This window comes from Saccopteryx bilineata, chromosome 2 (genome assembly GCF_036850765.1).
Source record: "Saccopteryx bilineata isolate mSacBil1 chromosome 2, mSacBil1_pri_phased_curated, whole genome shotgun sequence".
Classification (NCBI taxonomy): domain Eukaryota; kingdom Metazoa; phylum Chordata; class Mammalia; order Chiroptera; family Emballonuridae; genus Saccopteryx; species Saccopteryx bilineata.
The window spans coordinates 360,997,433-361,017,923 of record NC_089491.1 but is presented as its reverse complement, the minus strand read 5'-3'; the positions used below and the strand labels follow the sequence as shown (position 1 = coordinate 361,017,923).

The following is a 20,491-nucleotide window of genomic DNA, read 5'->3' as shown; positions in this document are numbered from 1 at the left end:
ATAGATTAAATTTCTAAATGTTAAAAATAACAAATGACTGCATTAGAAAAAGATTAGCCATGTTTTTATCCTCTGTGTTATTTTAAAGAGAGCTGGTGACACTCTGGCACATAGAGGACGGGTGGGCTGACCGCCTGGATTTGCTACCCTCCCCTCTGGTCACTGGGAGTTGATTTTGGCCTAGGATTTGCCCGCAGACCCCTTTGGTGAGCCCCCTACAAGCTTGCTCACAGCAGAGCAATCAGCCTTTCTTTGCAACGAGGTGGGGAACGGTGTGACCTGAGTTTCTCCTGGTGCCTGGCCTTGGGCCTGGCCTGGCAACCTCTGGGGAAAGGTCTCCACCCTCCCACCCATCAGTCCCAATGGTGTATGTGCTCCATGCTCCATTTTCCTGTCAGGTCATTGCTCCAAGCTTATGGCAGCAATAAACAAAGTCAGCCCTCATACACTACTAGAGATCTCTGTTCTCTGGGAAATACATATAAGGTGGAAATGGTGGAACCAGTGCTGTGGTGTCCTGGGTCTTAATCGCTTTGGAGCTGGGCCCACCTCTTCCGCAGGCTTCTTTCCTTTGATCTGGATTCCCACCCTTGAGCTGTGCATAAAAAGACATTTGTTAGGAGGTACCATATTAGTCTTGAATATTTGCGTAATAAGAGATTTTTTCCCCCTCATATTCTGTTTTTGTTTTTTTTTATTATGCATTGATCATATTACAGTGTATTTTTTTTTTTTTTTTTTGTATTTTTCTGAAGCTGGAAATGAGGAGAGACAGACAGACTCCCGCATGCGCCCGACCGGGATCCACCCGGCACGCCCACCAGGGGCTATGCTCTGCCCACCAGGGGGCGATGCTCTGCCCCTCCAGGGCATCGCTCTGCCGCGACCAGAGCCACTCTAGCGCCTGGGGCAGAGGCCAAGGAGCCATCCCCAGCGCCCGGGCCATCTTTGCTCCAATGGAGCCTTGGCTGCGAGAGGGGAAGAGAGAGACAGAGAGGAAGGAGGGGGGGCTGGAGAAGCAAATGTGCGCCTCTCCTATGTGCCCTGGCTGGGAATTGAACCCAGGTCCCCCGCATGCCAGGCCGACACTCTACCGCTGAGCCAACTGGCCAGGGCCTCCCCTCATATTCTGGAAAGCGTAGAGGAAGGTTACTGTAGCATTGGTTCAGCAGCCCAGTGACATCAAAACTGTTGTCTTTACAAGTCTTGCTGTTTCCCTCATGGTCCCATGATGGTTGCTGTGGTTCCAGCCATCACTATAAAGAAAAGAAGAAAGATCAAAGGGGAGACTGGAAGTTTAAGCCTTTATGTTCTTAGGCCTTTTGGCCTTTCATGATTAATAGAAGCAGGCAAGGGAGAGGGGGTGGTACCAGTACTAGAGGGCCTGATTTCCTGTGAGAGCTGGAGAGTTGAATTTACCTGACTGAAGTCATTGCACGTAGAAGTTAGTCTCAGATAGGATTTTATGCTTCTCTACCTCCAGTGCCAAGATACTTAATATGATGGGGCTTCTTATTTTCTTTAGCCGCAGTGCTGTGATCAGGAGGCAACACTGCCCAGGTCTGCTCAGGGTCTGGCCTGCCCCCCCTTCCCAGCTGTTGCAGAGCACCTGAATGGGGGGTGGCTGCTGAAACCCCAAGTCTAGGGCCCATCATGTTCAGCAGGCTTTTTAGGGCGTGTGTCCTCTTCTCAGATGGAGGTGTAGAACTGGGGTCCTAGGAGACTGATCCCTGGATCAGTGAGGCTTTGCTGTGTTCTCTCCCAGGGAGCCTGAGGCTGGGAAGGGGAGGGGCATAAGCCTTCATCACTGCCCTGTGGCCTGGCAGATTGGGAGTTCCTTAACAAAAGCCCCCACCTGAGCACAGGCTGGTGCCTTGAGCTCCCCATCACCGTGAGGGAAATTCCCTTTCCCATCCCCACGGAGGCCTGGGCCACAGGGTCCCTCCGCAGGACCGTCTGCAGGAACCTTCCCACCCGTGGCTCAGTCACCCCCCAGGCAGAGCACAGGCCTCCTGGGTGGATTCTAACAGAATTACACACCGGTTCACCTCGAGGTCTGTCTGGAAAGGTACTTCAGTCTTGGATTTGTCTTTGTTCCAGTTGAGTAGTTTTAAGAAAAATAGGAGTTTCATTATCACTTTATTCATCAGATTTTAAACAATTTTTTAAAAAAATTCTCAACTGTGTCGTTCTGTTTGCAGACCAGTGGAAGCAAGCTTTGGGGTTGTTTACGTTGAGCAGTCTGGTTGCACTCAGCCTACAAACGTGTACGTGGGGTCGTCCTTCCCAAGTGACCCTGCAGTTAACCTTCCCCTGCTCCCACGCCACCATCTCCAGGCCCCTGGAGAAGCCAAGTCATTGGGTGCTGCGGTGGCCTCAGCCAGAGCTCCGTGACTCACGGTCATTATCTCATCTGATGCTCAGAACAGCCCATGGGGCAGCTGCAGACAGTGCAATTGACTCTTAGTGATGGATGAGAAGGGAGACGTCTGCTCAAGGGCACGTAGGCTGCGGCCAGAAGGGCCTGGCTCCCAGGCTTCTGATTTCTGGCCCAGACACCTCCCCTCTGAGCGTGGTATGAGAAAAGCTGTTGCCCAAATCATCACACATGCTGGCTTTCTTCTCACGGACTTGGTGAGAGGATTTTTGGTTGCCAGGAACAGAGCCACTGAGGCCAGCTCAAGTAAGAGGGTTGCTGCCAGCCTTCTGAGGAAGGGCTTCCAGAAGCAGGGCAAAGAGACAGAGACAAAGGCTTGAGAGCCCTGTGGGGACAGCAGTGTGGCAGCAGCTTCTTCTGCGTCTCAGATAGCTCTTGGATCAGCTCTGTGCCCCAGCCTCTGCCTGCTCAGCAGCTTGTACTCAGCAGGTCTTCATGCCCTTCCGTCCCAGCATCTGTCCTGCTCTCAGGACCCCACTCAGGGCGGAGGAGATGGGTCAGCTCATTTCTGCTTATGCTGCCTTTTGTTCACCCAGCCTGTACCCCATCAGACATAATAAATGGCATGGCCAGTTTGGGCTGCTTTCCCCAAAAGCAGAGCTAGAACAGAGCAGGGAGACACTTGTCTGTCTTGCTTAATAACCACTGAGCCAGAGAATTGTGTGTTTTGTATTTGACAGAGGAGTGAGCTCCCTGTCACTGGGAGCATTTAAGCAGAGGCCAGATAGAGTAGGTTGAGAAACTCACTATGTGCTTATTAGTGTGTATCCAGAGTTATTGTAACCTGGATAATAATAATAATCCCCCATACTGTAACCAGGACTTCGGGGATGGAGATGCAGTCTATGGTCCAAGTTGGAGAAAGCCACAGGCCCACCAGAGCTTTGAGCCCAAGGCCTCTGTCTATTTAGCACAGAGCTGCAGCCGACTGAGCTAATAAGCAGTTCCATGGCAGCCGTTTTTCCATCAAATGCATATGCTGTTTCCTGACTTCTTAACGCAGCATGCTATTTATACCAGTAGATCCATTCATTCTTAATGAGCCACAGTTGTGGATTGTAAAATGTTTTATTTTCAGACAGGATTGCTCACTGCCCAGAGCCAGCTGTTGCTATGCCACCTTCCTTCTTTCTCTGTTCCTGAGAAATTAGCATTTTTGAAGCTCCTCAGAGCACTCAGCTGCCCTCCCCCCACTCGCACCCCAGTGTTTCCCCAACAGGCTCTGGACTTGCCATTTCTGTCACGTCAGCCTGGACATGCTACAGGCATGAGCTTCCTGCAGCCCGAGGAGCAGCCGGGAGTGTGTGTTGTGCGCGGGGGGCCAGGCTGGCTGAGGCTGGGAGAAGGAGGCAGGGCAGAGCAGGAGGGCTTCCATTTGTGGAGGTGGGATGGGGCTTCCATTTGTGGAGGTGGGATGGGGCTTCCATTTGTGGAGGTGGGATGCCATCTGTCCTTGGAGGAGCGCACCTTTGTCACTTTTATAGGTCGCAAACTGTCGGAGCAGTGAGTTGATCTTGGCTCACTTCTTTAAATTCATTGGCAACTTGTTAAAATGTGGAGAATTCTCATTTAAAAGAATATAGACTTGTTCTGGCTTCTTCTTTTCTAATCAGGACTGCCACTACTGCCCCTGCCTGGGAAAGGTGGACAGGCTAAGTAGCAGCTTCCCCACTTCACACAGGGCTGGCAGTCTCTGGTTTGCCCCAACCCCACCCCTCCCTATTGTTTCTGACACTCTTGATCATCACCCTTATGCGGTTATTAAGAAGAAAGCAAAAACAGTTCCCCTTGTTTCCAAGAATCCCTATGAAAACAAGAATAGACGTTAGACCAACAGAGACACCTGTTGCAAGAAAAGTGAGCACACTTCTCTGTGGAAGTGAAGGCCTCTCACACCCAGCCCACTGCAGTCAGGGACCCTGACCCTGACCCCACAGACCCGCCCGCGGTGGCTCTGCGCCCTCTGTGCCATCACCTCCGGGGCTTCGCCAATAAGAGCTTCAGAGGTCAGGCCCTGCAGAGCTGATGAGTTTTCACAGGGGACACCCCAGGCAGGAAAACTGGCGTATTTTGGAGTCCTTCCTCTCTAAGACTGGTTTTCCCTGTGAGTAAAACAGGGATGAGGGGCTGGGACAGTCTGCTGTCCTGAAGCTTTCACATCTTCCAGGTCCAAAGCCAAGAGATGAATCCTGATGGAGGAATTTCTGGCAGGTGGTAAAGCAGCTCCCAGACCACGCAGTGAGGCTGCCTGTACTGGGAAGAGCAGCCCCGTGTCAGCATCGACCCCACCTCCTCACTCACACAGACGCACACACACAAGCAGTCCTGGTGTGTTTTGCCAATGAAATCCATCAAACCCGCCCAGCACTCCTCCTTCCCCGCCCACGCCCCCCACCCCGCACCCCGCGTGTAGTAAGGTTCACTAAGCGCTTACGCACTAACTGAATCTTCCTTTCAAAGTCCTTTCCTCGGGATCATCTCTTATGCTTAATTATCACTTTCTCTGTTTCCTACTGTTTTATTCTCTGGGTTCTAGAATCCTGGGGAGCTGGAAGTACCTGAGATTTTATATGTATCTGTTTTAATTATATATTAGAAACCATCGCTTACACAGACACATGAGCCTCAAAGGACTGTTTAGAGAGGAGGGAGGGAAAGACTGTCTCTGAACCATCTGCGAAGGCAGCTGTGTGTCCAGCATGGCACCTGCAATCCACTGACTCAGGTCTTCAGGATGCAGGTCTGCTACTTGGGTCTAGAAAATAAATAAACAAAAAAGGCATAGCCCTGTCGGTGGTTCCCGCCAGCCACGTGGGGAACTGAATGCCACCCAGCCCACCACGGGATGCCTGAGCTCACTGTGGGCCCCTCCGGGACAAGCACTGACTGACCCGGTCAGTCCTCGGTCTCCTTGTGGAGCTGCCTTTCTGCCAGGCTCAGCTGAGGGCCTAGAGACCATTTGCCTTTGGTCTGTGCAGGTGAAGGAAGCCGGCCTCAGGCCTCATTGCCGAGTGGCCACATAAAAACAGCCACATTGGCCCTGGCCGGTTGGCTCAGTGGTAGAGCGTCAGCCTGGCATGCAGGAGTCCGGGTTCGATTCCCGGCCAGGGCACACAGGAGAAGCACCCATCTGCTTCTCCACCCCTCCCCCTCTCCTTCCTCTCTGTCTCTCTCTTCCCCTCCCGCAGCCAAGGCTCCACTGGAGCAAAGTTTGCCCGGGCGCTGAGGATGGCTCTGTGGCCTCTGCCTCAGGCGCTAGAATGGCTCTGGTTGCAACAGAGTGACGCCCCAAATGGGCAAAGCATTACCCCCTGGTGGGCATGCTGGGTGGGTCCTGGTCGGACGCATGCGGGAGTCTGTCTGACTGCCGCCCTGTTTCCAACTTCAGAAAATAAAAAAATTAAAAATTAAAAACAAACAAAAAAACCCCAGCCACATTAGTAGCTGGTGCGATTGCATGGTCACTCGTAGGAGGCTGGGCCCGGTGCCATGCATTCACTACTTCAGGTAATCCCCTGACAACCTGTGGGCAGTGGGCACAGTATTGTCCCGTTGTATAGAAGAAGCAACTAAGGCATGAAGAGGTCCAATAACTTACACTGTGATCTTGGAATGGACAGAAGATGAAACCCTGCAGCATTCAGGAAACTCTGACTTCTTCCTAAATCCCAGGAAAAGAGAGGCCTGGCCATGTCTTCTGCAGCTGTGTTTTGAAGGAGAAGCCCATGCATACTAATTTGTCTTGACCTTCGGAGCCCGTGGGGAGGCCAAACCCTAGCCCAGTACGGGTGGGTGTGAATGGAAGGGCCACCCCCAGAACAGAAGCCCTGGGACTCAGGAAACTGCCTTTGCCCCACCCCTGCCCCCAGCAGCGCTCCCGCCTGTTGGAGCTGCTTGGGAATTAATTTCCCAAGACCAGAAGGCCCTTATTAGCCACACCACTGAGGTCAGGGGCATGGCTGTCACTTCGAATTTGTCCAAACCTGATGACAGCCTCAGCTGATTGGTTGATTCCAGCTGCAAGGTGCGGTCTGGGGCCCCTTGCCCCTGGTCTGAGCTGAAATAGGAAAGCAGGGCCCAGCCCCCCTCCAGTCCTTCCCTGGCTTTGGTTCAGCTCACGTGTGCAGGTTTGTGCTAGGCTCTGCCGTGTGCAGTAAAGTACACCCTCCCGGCACTCACCTAGCTCACCAGGTAAATCTACAACTCAATTCCGCCCACTCTAGATTTTTCAGCCTTTGGGGACCTGGATGAAGTGAATAAATCTGGGCTGCCTGCCCTGTCTGACTCCAATAAAGTCGTAGGCGATAGCAGTGCTAGCTCCACTCAGCTCAGCGACTCCCTCCCGGGGCCGCCTGTCCATCATGGGCTGAAGCAGCTGCTCAGTGGGGCCAAGCTGATTTCCCACTGCTGGTCCAGGAGCAGCAGCAGAGGCTGGGAGGCTCTCTGTGCCTGCTGATCTCCATACAGGAGGGATGGGCCAGGCCTCCCCTGCCTCGGTTGCCCGTGGGTCCAGGCAAACCCAGCAGCCTGTCCGCATATCCCAATTCTGAGCACATGGGCCTGAGTAGGGGCTGAGATTCCAGTCCAGGTGAGGGACCTGAGGGACAAACCCAGAGGCCAAGGAAGCCAGACCCTGAAGGCATGTGATAGAGAGGCCTGGAGCAAGAGAGACAGTTAGATGCGGAGAGATGAGACTGGAGAGTGAGAGAAACTGACAACAGAGAAAGAAGAACCAGGAGACAAATCAAAGAAGACTCAGAACACATAGAGACAGACACATGAGGGAGGAAAAGACAAGAGATTCAAAGGCAAAGACTTTTTTAAAACATCGGCAAGAAAAGCACACATTGGCAAAAGAAAAGACAGACACAGACAGACAGGTAGAGAGCTGAAGTCAGGGAACTAATGAAGGCGCATTTTACATCCCAGCAAAGGAGTGGGCAGGAGGTAGGCTCTTGCTTGGCCTCGTCTCTGCCAGAAGCAATAATCTGTTGGAGAGAAACAAGGTAGAGCAGCTCTAAACCAAACTAACCCCTTGACCCTTAAGTGCCTGAGCCTAGAACCTTTCTCTTGAGCCACTAGGGCTGTCCTGGCCCCAGAGAAGTTCACCTCTGGCCTTTGCATTTCCTAGTCTCTGTCAGGGATACTGGACCCATACTAGCCCAAGCATTTCTACGTGTAAATCAAGCCCATCTTTAAATTTCCCCTCTTCCAGGAAGACCTCCCTGAATTCCCCTCTCCCTGAACACTCGCTGGCTCTCCTTCAGAGTATTGTATTCTCTCTGAAGGAAGCTATTCTTATCTTCCATCCATCCATCCATCCATCCATCCTGTTCTATCTGGCGCACCTCGAGCAAGGACAGGACCACAGGATTTTAGTGCTGGTGACCACATCTCTATTGATTTGAGGATTTGTCTTCATTATCCGGTGCCTCTTGTCTGTGAGCCCAAAGGAGGGAGTTAATTAAAATCAATGATGAATGAATAAACAAGCACAGAACACCCTCCACTCCCTAGCTCTTATTTCCCAGCCTGGCCTGGGCTGTCCCCACTGATGTCCCCTTTGGCAGCCTGGAAGGGGAACCAAAGAAGGGACGTTCCCTGTGACCCTCCCCATCTCACAGATAAAGAAAGGCTCAGGGTGGTCCAGAAGCTGGCAAGTGAAGGGCACCTAGATGTCCTGACTCCCGGGTCCCGCAGGGAGGGAGGCTATGAGCTTCTCTGGCCACCACCTGGCCCATCTCTACGAGGACCGGGACCCTGACTTGGGAGCCGCTTTTCTCCCTGGCCAGGCCCTGACTCTCCAGGACCCTGCGGAGACTTTTCAAAACCAAGGAAGAAGCTATTCCACTGACAAGGCCTCAGCTTGGGTTTGGAAGAAGAGCAGGCTCTGTGTGAACAGAGCTATCTCCGCCCCACCAGGACCCACTCATCCTGTGTCCATAGCAACTGGCCTCAGACAGCCCCTCCCCCCTGTCCCTGGCTCAGGCTGAGGCCACCAGCTGCCTGGCTCATCCCACTTGAATGTCCTTCAGAGGGAGGCTGTGAGGAGCTGCCTGCTTGGTGGAAAGCCCAGCCCCTCTGGAGACGGAGCTAGCTCGCCACCACCCTGCTGACCACCATGCAGTCCTGTCTCTGCCCAGTGCCGTGTCCTCCCCCGGGAAAGGCTCTTCCGAGAGCAGTCAACAGCAGTACTGAGTGCCTGCTTGGCCCAGGGCCCAGTGTTGGGGGCTGAGGGGAGGAGCCAGATGCGAATTAAGATGTGGCCCCACCTTCGAGTAGTTCCAGGAATAGTTAGGGAAGTCAGACCTTTGTAGGAAAAGAAATTCAATGCCAGTTGGTATCTGAGAGGGGTCAGAAGAGCTGCCCAGCAGTCATGGGGGGAGCGAATAGGGCCTGGCCCCCGCCTTTCCTCCCCAGGGCTAGAGAGACTTCAACAGAGGCATAGTTCTAATGGGTTCTATGAGGATGGATTGGTTCAAATTTTTAAAAATATTTATAGGTTTGTGTAGCTTTTATTTATTTATTTATTTTTTGAGATTTTATTTATTGATTTTACAAAGGGGATGGGGGATGAGAAGTAGTTACTTCACTCTAGCTGTTCACTGGTTGCTTGTCTTATGTGCTGTGACCAGGCAAGCCCAGGGACTTGAACTGGTGACTTCAGTGTTCCAGGTCGACACTACCCACTGCACCACCACAAGCCAGGCAGGCTTATATAGCTTTTTAAACTTGCATCACCTATTGTCCTACTTGATCTTACTTTATTGGTAGTTATTATTGTCTCCATTTTACAGATGAGAAGATTGAGGTTGAGATGAAAGTATTTTCCCAGGAGCATCCAGGACAGAGCCAGAATTTGACCCTATATGTTGAAAGTGACCAGAAATCTTTCTCTCCCACAGTGAGGCCCCTGCCTCTGATGGGGAAAGGGCCCACAGAGAAACCCAGAAAGGGCATGTAGGAGAAACAGAAAATGAACTGGCCTGCCTGGAGAGGGGGCTTCTGAGGGAGCAAAGCATTAGGGGGGAGGCTGGACCCATGGGTGCCCTGCACACCCATGGAAGAGAGGAGGAAAGAGCAGGAATTCCAACACGAGGCAGGCCTGGGTTCAGATCCCAGCTCGGCCTCCAAATGGCCTTTGAATAGTGCCCACAGCGTCCTATAAAGCACAACTTGGAAATATAAGCTCTTGAAAAGAACAAGTCCACCCTGTGAGGTGGGCCTGGGTACAGAACAACAGTGACCCCAGAGGCAAGCCCTGCGCCAGGAGGTGTGGGCCGTGGGTTCAGGGTGCACCCCAACAAGTGATAGCTCCTGTTTATCAAGTACCTCCTATTTAACAAGTGCCAGACATCACCTGTGTTACCTCTTTTAATGCTCACAACCACCCAGAGAGGGGCCCATCACCCCCAATGCCACGGATGGGTCTGCTGAGCACAGAGAGGTGGAGAAACTATCCCAGAGCTAACAGCTGGGGAGAAGCAGGGCCGGGACATAGCGGGCCTGTCTGACTCAGAGCCGGGGCTTCTTCAGCACCCCACTCTTCGCTTTTGCTGCCACCAAATGGAGCCCCAGACCTGCCAGGCATCTCAGTGGGATTTCAGACTGCAGGCCTGGCCCTCACCTGTCCCAGTGGGGACAGCTCTGGGACTCTTCTCCACAGCCATGCCAGCCTGGTGGCCTTGAGAAGGCTAATTGGGGATGTCTGTGCATTCCCCAGGGTCTTATCATCTTTCCTTTACATTAAAAAAAAATTGTTGTTTTTAGTATACAGAATTTTCCACCATCTGCTTTGCCTTGGCAGAATGTTTGCTGAAAATATCTCTCTTCCTCTCTGATTCCCATAGTTTCTGGGGGCTCTGGGAGCCTCCAAGCAGAGCAGCAGCAACTCGTGGGTGCCTCCCAAGCTCACAGGCTGCCAGCTGTCCTTGTGCCACAGGCAGTGTTGTGTGGCCCCAAAGTCGTATCTCATCACCTCTCAACCAGAGGGGGGCATTGGGGTCTCTCTGCTGATGGAACAAAGCTGACCTGAAGATGAGTCCTAGAATTCAGACCCACAGTAACTGTCCAGGTTAGCCTCTTCTTGTGTGTGATGAGACCCTGACAGGTGCACAGGGTCACAAAGAGAGGTGGTGGCTGAGTACAGCCAGGAAGCGGGTCCCCCCAGTCCCAGTGCGGGGCAGTGAGATCACGTGGCCAGTCCCCTGGACCATCCAGGCAAGGCATCTCCACAGGACTGCAGCTGCATGCCTAGTTTTTCAGGCAGTCTAGAAAGACTCTCCGAAAGGGAAGACTTCCCCCCACCTTTATGTGCCAAACTCTGAGTTTCCATGGTGACAGTCAGATTGCAGATCCATCCGAGAGGGATTCGGGTGGGGGGAGGCTGGCCTCTCCCCAGAGAAATGGGCATGGCTGGTGCTGGTTTCCGTCCTCAGCAGCTGACAGCCCTTTTGGGGCATGATGGGGGATATCTCAAGATACCAGGCAGCTGCCCAAGCAAGTGGCCCAGGGGCTCAGGCCACTGGAGGGGAAGGCCCTCCGTCCTCCCTGCCTCATGGCAATCCCAGGTGAACCCATTCGGTGATGCTCCTTGGGGAAGCACTTGGGACGGTGTTCCTCCTGGTGTTTTCCCGTCTCCAATCTGAAAAATCAGGTGTGAGCAAAATACAAGCATTCATCACCGAGCCATGCTAGACTCAACCTCTGGGGAATTAGAGGGGGGAAAAAATCAGCCTTCAGACACACAGACTGTTTTGTTGAAGACGGAAGAGCAAGGACCAAAAGATTTATGAGCCTAAGCACTTTGTTAATAGACCTGGAAGATTTATGATCACAGCTGCTGTGCAGGGCGAGGAGTGGCAACACAATCGAATGGCCAGTTTGCCAAGGTTTGGGTTTCACAAATCCCAGACGCAATAAGCAAAGATACTTGAGCCAAGGGGGACGTGTCTGAAGGGAATGAGTCTCATTAGCTGGCTGCTTCTCTGCTCTGTGATGCCTTTGTGAGCTCATTGTCATCTGGGGCTACCCCCTCCTTCCATGGCTATAGCCCTCTGGGGTCTATAAAAGGACGCAAAGAGCAAGCCAACTGACTAACTTGAGGAGGTTTTATTTTTTTGAAACCTTGCGTAACATAGGTACCACCTGGGCTCCAGGCAACATGGCAGCCGAACCCCACATCCAGGGTTAATGCTTTTGACAAGGCACACCCTTCACAACAAAAACTGCTCTCCCAATGTAGCCCAGCACAGTCTTCTTGCAATTTAAACCCACACCCACTCCCAACCCAGCGCTGTGACCAGGTACGACAGATGACAGAAGAGGAGGAGGGTCAAGAAATGTGATAAATCACTTTGCCACTGTACCGTGGATCCTGGGACATCCTTTCCCATGGTCTCATTTAGGTTATTGGTATTTTGTGCTTTTTGGCCTCTGCCCATTGACACCAAAAGATCCTGGCATTATTTCAGCACCCTGGAGCCCCATGTGCCCCCTACCCAGATTTATGAAGATGCTGCATGCCAAGCATGGAAGCGATGTGGAACACTCTAAGTCAGAAAGGATGAATAGGTTATCCTTAAGCATCCCTGCCAGAGAGACGGGGAAACCATTGTAGAGATCAGTCACCATGCTCTCCCAAGGGATTGCACTGCTTCTGTGCAGCCAGCCTCCCCCCGTTGCTGGAGGTCAGCCGGGAGCAGAATCCTCTGATTCCTTTGCAGCCGCCTCCTGCCCCCTCCCACTCCCTCTGTCTGCGGACTGTGGGTTTGGTGTTTAGTCAGTCAGTGAGTCAAAAATACGCAAATGCTTATACAACCAACACCAATTAAGTCTGGTCTCAGTGGAATTACGATCAAAGAAACCCAGTCCAAGGCCTGAAAAGCAGTTGCAAAATCAGTCAGGCCTTTACTTGCATCTCTCAAATATGATGAGGCTTTGAGCTCAGCATTGATTCAAGGAGTTTAGGAGGTGAAGGGAGAGGGGAGAGGGGAGAAGGGAGAGGGAAGAATTGATTAGTCATCAAAGCTTCACAAAGCACCTACTATGTGCCGGCCACTCTGCTATGGAAGCACAAGGTTGAAAATCTCAGAGCTGAAATAGTCATTCTGATCCTCTGGCTGTTTGATCTGTGACCTGTGACTCCCTTTAGCTGGCAGGTGACACAGGCTGAAGGCATGAAGGCTTTCCAGAAGGCTCTAGTTCCAGGGAGGCTAAGTGGCATATTTCCTGTCCAGTACCCACAGTGGATATCCCTAACTGACCAGGCTCTTTTTCCAGCTGGGTGTTAATGCAATCTCAGACTTCTCTGCCCACTGTTCCAGAGAGGTCTGCCGAGTCAGATGAAACCTTAGCCACTGTTGGTATAGATCAGTTTTGTTTCCAATCTTATATCCCACCAAATGGGGTTCCTGTGGTACAGGGTTGTCTGGCAGAATGAATAAGATAATGCTCACTGGGTACCTAGCACAGTGCCTCCTAGCCCCGTCTGTAACCAGCATCTTGTGTTCCCTGGATGAAACACACTGGCTCTCACCCCATCCTATGAGCTAGTCAGCTGTGAGAGCTGCTTACCTGTGATCCCAAACCTTTTCGTACAGTTGTACTTGTTATAATTACATCAATTAATTAAGTAGTATGTAAATTGGACCAAAAGAGTCAGAAAAGACAGAGTTGTCTCATTAAAACCAAGACTTTGGAAAGTCTTGATAGAAGCCACTTGCTTAAAATAACTATTGAGTTAGATATGGGCAGAACAAGTGAAAAAAACAGGAGACAGGAATAGGAAAGGAAAGGACTCTGCTTTCATTTTGCCTTGTCCCCGTCTCTAAGCTCTAACGAACAGACACCGAACCTGGAGATCATAGCCCAACACACATGCCGTTTAGACATAAAGGACCATGGGGACCCAATCCCAAAGAAGCACCAGGGCTGTACATCAAAAGATTGCTGAATGGATGTACATTTCTATGCTTAGAATTGAAACAGAATATTTAACTTATGAATATATCCTGTATTATGACTCCCACCGGTGACGAACTCACCAAATACGGTCCCATTCAGTCCAGAAAAGAGGATCTCCACCAGTGTGTGTGGTCCCTGTGAGGGCTTGCCTCCTCTCCCCTCTCTTAGGATCTCAACCCCCATCGTCCCAGCTCTCTTCTGCATCCAGGAGACCCCACTGTGAGTTACTGGATGAACTGGGATGAGTGCCTGGACCTCCTGGCTCCCAGTTCAGTTTTTCCAGTGGAATCAGAATGGTTAGGAACACAGGCTGTGGAGCCAGACTGTTAGGGTTAAAATCCTGGCTACTGCACTGACTACCTGGGCAGGTGTGTCAGTTTCCTCACCTATAAAATGGGGATGATGCTGTTTCCTACCGAACCGAAGCGTCAGTGAATTAGCATGTGTTCAGTGCCTGAAGTGCTCCATAAGCGGCAGCGAGAACTGCAGTTCCCATGGCTACAGAGCATTGCCTTGCGCCTTTGAGGGTAGCCAGGTGCAAGGCTCAGAGCATTTGTGCCTGCACCATAGGGGATAACCGGCTCCTACCACAGCGAGAGGCTGACCTGTAGAGGTGGTTGGCCAAGGGGTGAGCCTTCCCTGCTGGTACTGGTCATGCTGGGCCTGAGTCTAGCCTCCTCACACCAGGACTCACCTCTTTGACCGGCAGAAAGGAGCAGCCTGCTGTCCGCATCCCCAGGCCATTGTTCCCGTGCCCCAAACACATGGGCACGTTGGAGTTCTATGCCACTTTGTCCTGGCAGGAGGGAGACCAGTGGTCCCCTCGGTCCAATGTGCCAGCTGGTGGTGGCCAGTAGCGGTGACCTCCTGTCCCTGTGTCTGTTCTTTCCAGTGGTTTCCAGTGACAGTGACAGCGACTCAGATCTCAGCTCCTCCAGCCTGGAAGACAGACTCCCGCGCCTTGGGGTCAGAGACCTGAAAGGCGACATATCCTGGGGGGAACCAGGTGAGCGTGGGAAGCACACTGCTGGTTTCTGAAGCTGCAGGTGCAGGGGGATTCGCTGCTTCCCCAGCAGGCGCCTGTGGAGCAGGGCTGAAAGGAGGCTCACGTGTATATTCAGGGCTGAGGGAGGCAGGTCCCTGACCCTTGACCCTTGACCTGCACACCTGGGCTGCCCCAGCTCCCTGTGAACATCCCAGATGACATTCTGCTTTGTGAATGATGAGACTCTGAAAGTCAGACACAAGGTTCTCTGGACTGGGTCAGCTTTGCCATAAGACCGCAATGGGACCTCGTATATGTACTGTGACCTCTTAGGTGGCCTCTGTTTCCTACTAGTTAGCACAAGCAGGATGGAGAAGGTGTTCTCCATAGCTCCTTCTGAATTTAACATCTCTGAGCTCTTTTCTGTGACCCTGCTGTTTGAAAGAGAATTAACTGGAGCTTTGAGGCTGGTGCCAACAAGCCCCGGGGACTCATTTTCCTCTCCTTTAAACACACAAAATGTCTTCCTGGCTAAAGGACCAGCCTCATTCAGAGTTATTCCAGGGGTTAGAACTGGGATAATTGAAAGATGGTTCAGGGAGGCTGATTTCAGTGCATAAGAAAGTTTTATAACTGCCCTAAACTGGGATGCCCTGCGCCCGAGACTGGGTGATCTCCTACCAGAGCTGACATGGAAGGAATTCCTGCTGGGGATGAGAATTTAGGCTAGATCAGAGATGGCTAATGCCTGGCATACTACCTGCACTCCCACTCCTGTGTCAGTGGCTGGCATTACTAGTTGATCATGATGCGCTTTCCCATGGAGCCAGATGCAGCCTCAGAATCCTCCACAGTGCAGTTTTCCAAGTAGTCAATATCAATAGGTGAAGATGACAAAGAGATGAAAACTGTTCCTGGACTAGATGATCTCTTAAGCCCTTCAGGCTAAAAGCCTATCTTAGGAAAGTGTGAAGGAAACTTACTGCCAGCCGTGGTTTCCAAGGCAGATTCTACCCCCTGCCCAGAGCTCTGGTCCCCTTCCTCACACCAACTCCCAGCTATGACCAAGTGGGTCTAGCGGATAGGAAAAAGATGGAATACAATATTATAGGTGCCAACTCTGCTCTCTGGGCTGGGCAAGAACTAACAGACATGTTTGAGTGAGGGCCCTTGAGTTAGTCAAGGCAGCGATTACTAACCCATTGAGTCACTGAAATATATACCCTTCCCCTGCCACCCACATCCTCTTTCTTTGAAGGCAAGAAAAATTCCTCCTTGTTGTCTGTTTTCATGTTGGTGACTTTACTTGTTCCTTAGTGAAACGACCATTTGGTGGCCTTTATATATCATAGACCAGTCAGCAGTGGCCAGAGGGTGGGGCCACACTAGAACATGACAGCCATGTGGGGGCAGGGAGTAGCAGTTCCCAGGGTTAGGGTAGACTGTCCCGTAGACACCCATTGGAAATCCAAAATGAGAAGACTTTATATCAGCTCATTGTCAAGTTGAGAGCATCCCTGTCTGAGTTTAAGGTCCAAAGGGCCCAGCTCTGAGCCACTTGGGCTCACACATGGTCTCTTGCAGGCGGAAGCATGGAGTCCCCGAGGATGGAGCTCACTCGCCCACCCAGCCACCTGTCGGGGAGCCAGAGCAGCCTGGCCAGCGAGACCGGGACAGACTCTACAGACCCACAGAGGGGCACCTCCCCCTGGCTGGACCCAAAGGGCCCCAGTGAGTACCCAGCCGCTTCCAACCCCACCCCTACCTCTCCCTCTTCGGCTCCCCTCCCCCAGGGCCCTCCCCTCTCCCACTCAGTCCTCCAGAACTGGGAAGGGGTAGATGAGATTTTCAGTTCTCTGTGTGTGCTGAGCTCTGGGAAGGCACTGGGGGAACAGTGGTGCTAGACCCCACCCTGCCTGCACTGAACAGAGAGGAGCGCTAAGTTGATAATGGTAACCACCCCTCCTATTCATTACTGTGATTACAACAGTGGTTGTTACCACCCGCAGCTTTATAAAATGCGGAATATTTCATTTCCCCCATCTCCATAACAGTCCCAGTAAAACTCCCGTTTCCAGAGCACCTCCTTGCTCCAGGCAGTCCAGTCCTCACCAAGCCCTCGGGATAGGTGATGCAGGGGGTAGTCCTTGACCTCCAGAGACCTACTAGGTAGCTGAGGAAGCCAAATCAGCTCACCCAGAACAGCTCAGCCAGGGCAGGCCCGAATCAGAGGGAGAATTTGGGACTACTGAAGCTGTCAGCATCGGAGCTTGGCCTGCCCTTGCACTGCCAAGGTCAAATTTTGTTCTGTTGGAGGAATAGGCAGGAGACTTAGTGTCCACCATTTGATGGGCATGGAAACCAAGGGCAAGAATCCAAGCTCCCACCCTGCCCTGTGCCTGCTGTTCTGGCCGGGCCAGCTTCGGAACCATGATGGGGGTTGGAGGGGAGAGGTCTCTTCACACTCAAGCCAGAGAAAATTGTGCAAGTGATATCCAGCCCCTAGTCTCTATCAAGAAAGAAGCCCAGCTGGACTTGGGCCCCTGGGGCCAGAGGACCCACAGTGCGCATGGATGGCATGTGTATCAGCGTGGCAGCTCATCTCCCCAGCTCCTCGTGCACTCCAGGAGCCTGGGTGCACTGGCAGCCACCCACCGGGAAACGAGTGGGAGCTCTCCCCCACTCCCCACGCTCCTCTCTCCTCCTCCCTTCCCCCCTCCCCCACCTACAATCCCTGAGAAGCTACAGGGCAGCGCACATAAGAGAGGCAGCAAGTGGGCAGGTCTGGGGAGAGGGCACCACCGGGGGCATGGCTGTGGGTTGGATGCTCTCCCTTCCCTCTAGCCTCCTGAAGTCCTCTACAGGGGACAGATCAGAAGTAAGCAGGCCTGAGTTCTCGTCCCAGCCCTGCCACCCCTAGCCGTGTGAACTGCTGAGCCATATGGAATTGCACTTTTATAGATCAAAAAATAGTCAACTGTCGGCGATTCTATACAATTCAACCTAATATCTGATCTCTCTGCACCAACTTCATTGTCACTAAAGTAGGGGCCACATCATGTCCCTCACGGAGTTGTGGGGAGGGCACAATGCAGGGTCCCTGTGGAGTGCCTGCCCTGAGCAGGTCTTAGGAAGCGTCCAGTCGTAAAGGGGGAGGCTGTGTGGCCAGTGCATCGAAAGGGTTCCAGGGCTTGAGACACAACTGGAAGAGAATCGGCCTAGAGGAAAGTTGTATATTCCCATGCTCATTCGCTCCCCTGGCATCCGAAGATCGCCTGTATTGTTCACCTGGGTTTCGGTGGATGCACTGAAGCATGAGGAGTAGACAGCTGGCCTGCAGTGACAGTGACACAGCAAAGCAGAGCAGAGCTCTGCCCCGCGCACCAGCCCCACCCAGCCCTTCCCGCAGCCCCTGGTCAGTTGCACACAAGGAAGCTGCCTCAGGTGCCGGGCTGTTCCCAGAAAGGCGCTCTCCGGTGCATTCTCAAAGGCCAAGCTGTTACCGGGGAGGTACCCTGCCTCTGCTCACCTTATAGCGGCTTTTTTTTTTCTCTCCCTCAAAGGCAAAAGGCACACCTGGGCGAGTCCCCGTTGATGTGGCCTCTGATGACCCCTCTGCCTGCCTTGGGCAGAGGCCTGTCAGGTGCATGGAGCAGGCTTTCCAGTTGGAGGAGCTGGAGAGAGCCGTGCGCACACTCGCTGGAGCCAGACCCTACCCGGCTCCTTCCTGACCAGTCCTGAGGCCGCACACCCAGCCCTGCCAGCGTGGCCTCTCACTCCACAAACCAGCGTTTGGGGGGCTGAGTCTGCTTCCCCCCACTCAGTGCCTTTCTGTACCCCTTCTCTCCTGGGAGCCACCCTCACCATCCCCCTAAGCCATGTCATTCAGTGTCACCTTTATTTATTGTCCTCCCCCAACCCCCTCTCAGTCTACCCCCATGTTTATTTCAAGTTGGCTCTCCTCTCGGGTTGGGCGGGAAGGGCCTTGAGACCCACCTGCCGGGGCCCCCACATGCACTGCAGTTTCAGAGGGTGCCAGGAAGGCTCTCTCAGTGTTTGTGTTGGGGAAGCATTACCCTTCAAAGCTGAGCTTGGCCCCTAGAGATGGGTGGCAGAGCCCAGCGCAGGCAGGCTGACAGCCTGGCCCGCCCTCTCCCTCTGTCCGTCACTCAGGGAGCTGGGAGCAGCACCCTCCCTTGCCTGGGCTGTCTGTCCCAGGAGCTGCTGTTGAAACCTGGCTTTCTGTTGTTTCCCAGAACCCCTCCACTGGCCTCCCTGGGTTTTCTCAGCCTCTCCCCAGCTGTGGAGCTGAGAAGAGCTCTGGTGAAGACTGTAAATTCACTCACTGAAGAGCAGCCTTCAGTGGAGTCCCCAGCCGGGGCCTCAGGCTCCCCTTAGCCATTAATTCACTTCTCTTCAGTAGGTTTGGTTTGGCGTGAAAAATATTTAATTCAAAGCATGGGCAAATGCTTCTTGAAAACCCTTCCCTGAAGAGAGAGAAGATGTGTGTTTGTGTGTGTGTTATTGTCTGTACCCTCCCATCCTCCCCCCCCAAAGCCCTCCCCCCCAAAGCCCTCCCTCCCCCTACCGGGTCCTCAAAGGGCCTTCCCTCCAGGCTCCCAGGCCCCCACCATTAGCTATTTCGCCATTGCTATTGGCAGATGGTAAAAAAACACAAAAAACAACTCACTGCTTCCCTGTGACAAGTTATACTTCAGAATAAAAATAAAGATTGATTTACATTGAGCCAGTGTGTTGATTGAAAGACCACAATAGCTTGTGTTTCTGAGATGCATCAGTAGAGAAATTGATGCGAAAAAAATGTGATACATTGATTGCTGGGACACTTCCAAAGCTGCGTGGAAGGAATGAGCTGGGTGTGTGTGTGTGAAGAGCTCACAAACCTAAGATTGAATGGAAAAAGCAAGGCCATCAATGGATAAGAAGTTTTTTAAGTATACATACAAATGATCAAAATGAGTTATATAAACGTATATGTACATATGTAAAAATGTTTATAAAATGGACAAGGACTTCTGGTTAAATATGGTGGACTGAACCATGTTTCATCTGTACCCCAAACCCTCACTAAAATGGCACAAAGGAATGAAAAATGGCATCAACTGCAGACAAAAAGATAGGAGATGGCAGTGAATAAAAGAGGTCTGAAACCTGGCCAGGTGGTGGCGCAGTGGATAGAGTGTCGTCGACTTGGGATGCTGAGATCCCAGGTTCAAAACCCCGAGGTCACAAGCTTAAGCGTAGGCTCATAGACAAGATCCCATGGTTGCTGGCTTGAAGCCCAAGGTCGCTGGCTTGAGCCTAAGGTCGCTGGCTTGAGCAAGGGGTCACTGGCTCGACTGGAGCCCCCCAGTCAAGGCACATATGAGAAGCAATCAAGGAGCAACTAAAGCTCCGCAACTATGAGTTGGTGCTTTCCATCTCTCTCCCTGTCTGTGTCTGCCTGTCCCTCTCTCTTGCTCTCTCTCTTAAAAAAAAAGAGAAAGTGAGAGAGAGAGAAAGAACAGCCTGAAAACTTTGGAAGACAGAGGAGTATAATTTTAGTGCCAGCTTTCACTACTCCCCAAAATGTCTATAAGAAAGAAAGCCAACATGAACGAGCCCATTTGCTCTGCAGATTCCCCACATGCTTAGAACTTGGAGGGACCAGGTGTCCCTAAGGTGGAAGTTCAGGATGGGTGTGAAAATAGTATTACTTAGAAGTAGTAGACCCCCAAGTCCCTTCTCCCGGCCACGGCCTGTGACTGCCCTGTCCCTGGTAGAAGACAGGTTTACTGCTGGCCAAGGTTCTGGCAATCCAGAACTAGAGAGATTCTGGATTGGGACCCCAAGCCACACTAAGGCTATGGTTAGTGGGGAGACCCTCAGTACCCTTCCTCTGCTAACAGCTGGGTCTACTCCCGATCCGTCCACCTCCTAAGCAGGACATTATTGAATGTCTCTGGAGAACTGACCAAAAAGAAAAGAGCATGACATCGGTGATTCCCCAGCCTCTGCCCAGTCACTGCTGTGAGGCCCCCAGCCCACCAGCTCTGCCTGCATATACAGAGCTTCCTATTAGCTTTGCTGTGTTGCATTCATAG

The 20,491-nt window shown here is 52.3% G+C and overlaps 1 protein-coding gene across 7 annotated transcripts in view; it reads left to right on the top strand.

The window, feature by feature from the left end:
* The window catches only part of RPH3AL (rabphilin 3A like (without C2 domains)), a 170,722-nt gene extending 151,593 nt beyond the window's left edge, over positions 1-19,129 (top strand). For all 7 annotated transcript variants that reach the window (XM_066263110.1, XM_066263113.1, XM_066263111.1 and 4 more), the window contains 3 exons: positions 14,295-14,408; positions 15,972-16,118; positions 17,951-19,129. In XM_066263110.1, the coding sequence (XP_066119207.1) occupies positions 14,295-14,408; positions 15,972-16,118; positions 17,951-17,982 (293 nt within the window). In that variant the 3' untranslated portion in view covers positions 17,983-19,129. The remainder of the gene's footprint in view (positions 1-14,294; positions 14,409-15,971; positions 16,119-17,950) is intronic.
* Positions 19,130-20,491: the final 1,362 nt, after the last annotated feature.